This window comes from Arvicola amphibius, chromosome 11, assembly GCF_903992535.2.
Source record: "Arvicola amphibius chromosome 11, mArvAmp1.2, whole genome shotgun sequence".
Taxonomy (NCBI): Eukaryota; Metazoa; Chordata; class Mammalia; order Rodentia; family Cricetidae; genus Arvicola; species Arvicola amphibius.
This window is the reverse complement of record NC_052057.2, coordinates 96,344,352-96,351,309: the sequence shown is the minus strand read 5'-3', so window position 1 is coordinate 96,351,309 and position 6,958 is coordinate 96,344,352. Positions and strand designations below refer to the sequence as shown.

At 50.2% G+C, this 6,958-nt stretch overlaps 1 protein-coding gene across 1 annotated transcript; it reads right to left on the bottom strand.

Moving 5' to 3' along the window:
• Window positions 1-2,126: 2,126 nt before the first annotated feature.
• On the bottom strand, window positions 2,127-3,893 carry Ccin (calicin). Its single transcript, XM_038348401.1, has one exon. The coding sequence runs from the start codon at window positions 3,891-3,893 to the stop codon at window positions 2,127-2,129; it is 1,767 nt and encodes a 588-aa protein (XP_038204329.1).
• Window positions 3,894-6,958: the final 3,065 nt, after the last annotated feature.

Genomic DNA, 6,958 nt, shown 5'->3' with positions numbered 1-6,958 from the left:
ACAGTTACAATATTTATATATATTTTATCTTTTATCATAACTAAGGAAAACTATAACTATTGAACCATTCTTCAACTCCATCAAAGACTCCAGAAGGATATAAGACTACCTAAGTAAACAAGAAATAAGTAACTTTTAAACTCTAGAAATGACAAGACAACTCGCTGCCTGGACAGTCACCCAAAGTTCCTCTGTACCGTTGGGGCATCCATCTTCGGCCTTCAGGCCCATAGTGTCCAGCAGATATTTCCATGAAGCAAGAAATTCCAAAGACAGTTCAGTCACTTTCTGCTGTGTCCTGCAGAACGTCTCGCAGACTCTTTCACGAATCAGGAACCCCAAAAGGCCATCTCACCTTTAGGCCCAGGCTGGCCTCAAACTTGCTATGAGTAATTGTGAATGACCTTGAACTTCCAACCCTCCCATCTCCTCAAGATACTGGAATTACAGGTGTGCACCACCACTCCTGAAAGCTGCATATATTTTGTTTACTTGTTGGGCTTTTTTTGTTTTATGTATATTGGTGTTTTGCTTGTCTGTCTGTGTACTGTGTGAATTGTGTGCAGTGCCCATGGAGGCCAGAAGGAGGGATCAGATCCTAGGATCTGGAGTTACAGATGGTTGTACGTGTTGGGAATCAAACTTGGGTCCTCTGCAAGAACAGTCAGTGCTCTCAACTGCTGGCCTATCTCTCCAGTCCCTTTGTTTTGTTTTTTGAGACAGGTCTCCTCAGGCAGTTCAGTCAGGCCTGAGACTCGTGTAACCTAGCCTCACCCTAAACTGCTGAGATTATAGGTGTGAGCCACCATCTCCTATTAAGGTGTATATTTTGAGTAAGTCAATTGTAGGTAGATTATTTTTTATAAAGCTTTTAAAAACACATCAACATTCTCTATTGCATCTCTGAAAAACACAGTTTGGACCAAAATGCTCCATTTTTTGAATGCCAGACTTCATGCCTTACTTGAGACCTAAAGAGATAATTTAGAAAAAGATAGGAAATTCTTTAGGTAATGGGTTTCTGGCCTTCTTGACGCCAGCTTTTTACCCTTCTGTGGCATCCAGGGGCAATACACCTGGGGAATATTGGGACAGAGCAAAATGTATCCTTTAACAAGGTAATTCCGAGCCAGGTGTGGAAGTACACACCTGTAATCCCAGTACTAGAGGCTATAAATGAGACACTAGGTGAAGACAGGAGGATCGTGACTCCCGGGAAGCAGTGGCTACATAGTGAGTTCCTAAGAGGCATAAGCTACAGAATGAAACCCTGTCAGAAAGTGGTGGGGAGTCCTCTGAACTTCAGTGCGTGCTGGGATCCGTTCTAGGCATCCCACATGGGCTAATTCATGGGAACTCCACAGTTACTCTGTTAGGTAGGCAATCTCACTACCTCAGTTATGGAAAGGAAATTAAGACAGAGATATAAATTAACCGACCTAGAATGACCTAGCGGGCGCTCAAACCATGCCACCTTCTTCCTGTTACACACCCGCAAGCTTCACTCCGCTGTAGGTAAGGATCTCTTTCTTCTCCCTACTGCCAGCTGGGCATTCAACCCCCGCAATCCAATCTTCACTTTCCTGGGGAAGGTTCTTGGTGAGCCTCTCCTATTAGAAGCAGCTGTAAATAAACCTCAGCTTCCCCACAAATGAGACACAAAACCACCCTTGGCGCACAAATATGACCGGCTGCCGACCCTGCTTGCTCCTAAGCTTTGCTTATGCACCACCTTCCTTCTTAGCCCATGAGGCTACTCTCCAGGACCTGGGATGGGTCCCGAAGCAAACATGCTGGAAGAACCCTCAGCATCACATCTCTGAGCAAATCACTGAGAGGTGACTATAGGTGTTGAGAATGGGGGGTTTAAACAACCCTTAGCCCAGGGTTTGGGAGGAACCTCAATCCCCACCCACCCCCACACACCCTGAAGGTTATTTTTCCTGTCTCAGTTTGGAGACAGGAGCTTCTCCTCAGGGATAGCATCCCCAGCCCAGGAGTTCCACTCTCAGACCCGAGCATTAACTACACTAAGAGGAACCCAAGGGCCGCATTTCCTCTCTTGCTTTCTGTCATGAAATTGTGAATAATAATGAATTTACTTATTCTCCCACTTAAAAAGCTGTTTAAATTCTTTGAAGAATCTTGCAAGGTAGCTTGGCTAGACAGCAGGCGGGACAGTCCAGTGCCTCAGGCGGGGAGGCGAGGGTTTTCCATTCTCCTAACTTTTGGTCCAGCAAGTAAGCATTAGGATTGATGGTGTAGTCCTTTGTCTGGACGTCGCTGGCCGTGGTGACACCCCCACACACAAATACCTTGTTGTCTCCAATGGAGCAGATAGCGTGGGACACATCCAAGGGGCAGTTGTTGGGCAACAGAGGCACTGAGGTCGTTGACTTGTTGGCCTTTATCTTTTGTAAGTTGATTTCCACGCTCTGCCGGTGGCTGTGCACACGGAGGATGTTGTCTTGATGGAAAGAGAGCAGAGGCCGGTGGTTGAATTCAATGGGGAAAGTGATACACTGGACCACTTCCCCTGTGTTGGTGTCAAAGCAGTCCACTACACCCACCCGGGAGATGTAGCCCTTCACCAGGCATCGGCCAGTGACAATGTACAGGTTCCGATCACCCTTGGTGATCACTGCTGTACCATCCATAGGGATGCTCATCTTCCCTGCCAGGCACCAGGCTTCCTTCCGCTCATCGTAGCGATAGATGTTGGAGACATACCTGCGTGGGGCAATGCTCCCACCCACTGAGTACACTGTTCCCCCACAGGTCACCATGGTGTGGAAGACAAGCCCAATGGGTAGGTCAGGCAGCTTGGTCCAGGAGTTATCGTCCATGTCATAGCGCCACGCCGTCTTTAGTCCTGAAATCTGCTCAGTGGTGCCACCGGAGATGTAGATGTAACGGCCAGCAGCAGTTGCGCTCAGCGCCGCGGCTCGGTAGGGCATCTCTGAGAGCTTCAGCCACAAGTTCTCCTGGATGATATACGCAAACACTCCATCGTTGAACTTGCCCTGGGCCTTCTGGCCACCTAGAATGACCACTGAGTCAAGCAGGGCCCCTTTCCGCTGATAGGTCAGCAGACTGCACGGCCGCTCCTGCTTGCGGTCCATTAGGACGCTCTCGATCAAGGTCGCGTGGGCGGAGTTGTTCTCCAAACCCGTAAGCTTGTTGCTGGCAAACATCAATGTCTTGTTGGAGACCGCATTGAGATTGATGTAATTGAAGAACTTCTTGAAGTATTTTTCCCGTTCCTCCTTCCGGAAGTACACCCAATTGATGAGGGCACTGAGAGCCTGGTCCTCGTTGAGCACGTGAAGGTTTTCATCACGGAGCAGGCGGCCAAAGATGACGGGTGGGCAGCGCATGAAGTGCATAGAGCCCTCGGGGCTGGCCCAGAAGTGGAAGTTGTCACGAATGCCCGAGTAGGCCAAGTCTGACACTTCTTTGAGCTCGAAGAGCTCAGCCAAGAAGAGGTAGCGCAAGCAGTTGGCACGTCGAATGGACTTAATGAGGAAGTCGTTGCAGTGAATCCGGAGGCGTGGGGTGTTGAAATACTGAGCGCCCCGAAGCAGCTCCTCCACGTTCTGCTCTGAGATGACCACTTTGCCGCTGTAGAAGTAATCCAGGAGTTGGTCCACCGTGCCTGGACTCAGGTAGTTGGGGTCAATGGTGATGAAGAGCTCGTCGGTGGTCTTCATGTCATTGCTGGAGATGAGACTTTTCACCAGCGGAGAGACAGCAGCCAGCACGTTGCGATGTGCGAAGAAGACGTGGTGGTCCACAGTCAGGGCCATGTCCCAGTACTCTTTGCGCTTCCTCTGTTTGTTCAAGTTCTGCAGCACAAAGCTGTTGTAGTTTTTCTCTGTGAATTCCAATTTCATGCTGCTTCTCGTTGGCTGAGACAGAGTTCAGTAGCCGGTCCTGGAGGGCAGACTTCTTCAAGCCTTTGGGATTTGGACTGATGGTTGTTTGCCGAGCAGCTGACCAGAGAGGAAGGGGTGGGGTGGGAGTGAGGATGATGTCATAGAATGGGTGAGGTCATCATAATGCAGCCCCCCACACCCATCCCCAGGCCCTTTGTCAGAGGCATGGAGCCTTTCTCTCCTTAGGCTCCAACCTGCCGAGGCCTTAAGGACCTAGTTCAGGCCAAAGTTCAGGGAATGAACCACGGTGTCTGCCTGGGTCTTTCAAGCTGCACTTCAAGGTTTCACCAGGAATGTCGGGGGCTGGTTTGGGTGGAGCAGGAGGCGTAGCGGAGATAATGGGAGGGGAGAAGAGGTTACCTTTATCTAGAAGCCTCCCATTTCACCAGGGAGGTTGGAGTCCTGACGAAGGACTTTCCAGTGTCATCGAGGCAACTGCAGGCAGTGCAGGCCCAGGACTACAGTAGGGCACCGCCCGCCCCCGCCCCCGCCCCCTTCCAGGAAGCCGGGACCACCCACTTTACACGTTCTGGTTCTTAGACCCAAAGGCCCTTTTTCTGCCAAAGTTCCTGGGCATCTGAAGACAAATCCTTAGCTTCTGACTTTTGTAGTCAGGACACCATTTTTGTTCAAAACTGAGAGGTGGGCGACGCTCAGTGGAGCAGAAACGGAGAGGACAGCCAGCACCAGGAAAACGAGAGGGCTTGGAAACCGCCTGCTCCAGATTTCCCAGTATCTAGTAAAATGCCGAGCCAGTGCCTGGCCGGTTCTCTCCATCCAGTTACTTTGACAAATTCGTTCGGGCCTCTGACTCCTTTTCTGTGAGATGGGAATAAATAACTGTGCAGCAGTAGGCACGGTGTTTAGCTCGCAGCAAACGTTCAAATAAATGCCAGCTGCTGTTTCTTAGCCGTTTTTTGCCGCCGCTAATGGGCGCTGGTGGGAGGCTGTGGGCGTCCGCGGAGCTCCTGGCGGGTTGCAGGAGCCTCCTGTGGCCGCACGGTGGGGCTGCAGTGTCACCTCCCGGCTGGGAGCAGCTTGCTCTCGCGCTCGGCAGCCCCAACCGCTTTACAGGAAGGAAACCCGCCGCTGGGGTTCCTTTCTGCCTCTTTGTCGCGCCTGGAGCTCCTTGGTGTGCGAGCGGCTCCGAAACGCACATGTCTGGGCCCAGGGCTCACAGTCTGGCAGACCCACACCTAATCTCATTTTCCAGATGTGGACAGAGCCTAGACGAGAAGCTTGGCCGCTAAAAAACAGTCTTGCCACTTAATGCCCTTGTGCTGGTCAAAGCGGACCTGGCTCAGACCCTTATGTCCACTCTGGGCTCTAAGCCCTACTCTAAACCTTTAGATCCTCCTGAGTGCTCCTCTCAGGGAGACTGCCAGCTTCATCCCGACCCCTCCTCAGCCTTTCTCTGGTTGGCTTTGATTCTCATTCATCTTTTCATTCAAAACTGAGCCTTTTCTTTATTCGGGGAGCTTGGTAATTTGAAGTTTATTTTTAAAACAATTACTCTTGAATATTGCAGTTACTCCTCTTGATGCCTGATGTCTGGGGCAGATAGTCTCTCTGGCTGTGGTGCCAGAGAAAGGCTCAGAATTTCTGTCTCCCTCTTTGGAGGAATCTTTAGGTTCCAGTTCCATTCCAGAGAATTCCCTGTGTGGCTCAGCTCAGTTCCCCACTGTCCGGTCTCTCTCCCTCTCTCTGGGAGTTTTTCAATGCTGCATGCCTCCCCAGCTCTCATCACCTGAGAAGCAGTGGCCACTTGGCTGGAGGAAGCATCATGACGCTGCTAATCCCACCGGCATCCCAGCCAGCGGCCAGACCCCACTGGCTGAGACATTTACCAGAAGCAGAAGATCAACAGACCTCTGAGCACCAGGACAAGAAGGAGTACACTCACCGTGTGCCTCCAGCCAGAGATCATCGCTGGTCCCGAGGACCTGAGGCCTGGACAGGAAGAGGCTTGCTCAGCTCAAATTCAGCTGCCATGCACTCTGATCTTAATCGCAGAGCTTGCTGTCCTCAACAAACTCAAGACAGAAAGCTCAGAATCCCTTTTGCTTGGCAGGCAGAGGCAGGAGGGTCTCTGAGCTCAGGAGTTTAGATCAGCCTGGGTAAAATAGACCTTAAAACAAGTGGGGTGTGGTGGTCCACAGGTATCTCAGCCCTCAGGAGACTGAGGAGGGAGGATCATAAATTCAGGCCAGCACTGGCAACATAATAGACTGTCTCAGAGTTAAAAATTTATAAAGGAAAAAGTTTATTAAACTGTACTGGGGATATAGCTCAGTGGGCAGAATGTTTGCCTTCTATACACTCACTGGAGCAGGCAGTGGCTAGAGAGGACAGCCAGACAGCTTGGGTTTGAACCCTAGAACCACATAAACTAGGTATGGTGGCACATACCTGCCATCCAAGCAGGATTAAGAAATAGAAATAGGTGGGACAGTGGTGGCACATGCCTTTAATCCAGCACTCAGGAAGCAGAGGCAGGTGGATCTCTGTGAGTTTGAGGCCACCCTGGTCTACAAAGCAAGTTCTGGGACAGACTCCAAATCTATGCAGAGAAACCCTGTCTCGAAACAACCAAAAAAGGAAAAACAAAAAGAAAGAAAAGAAATAAAAAAGAGGATTGGGAGTTCAAGGTCACCCTTAGCTATGTAGTCTTGAGTTCTAGACCAGCTTGAACTACTTGAGATTTGAAAAGGATGTGTGGTATTGAGGTGACTGCAGGTAAAATGCTTACCCAGCAAGCCTGGCCCCAATCCAATTCCTGGAACCCACATAAAAGGTGAAAGAACACAAGTAATTCCACAAAATTGTTCTTACACACACACACACACACACACACACACACACACACACACACACACAGAGTTTTGCTTAGAGACAGAGTATTTTGGTTGACCTGGATGCATCTAGGAAGAGGGAATCTCAATAGAGAAAATATCGCCATTGGATTGGCCTGTATGCCAGTATGGGAGGGGTTGCCTTGATTGATGATTGATGTGGGAGGGCCC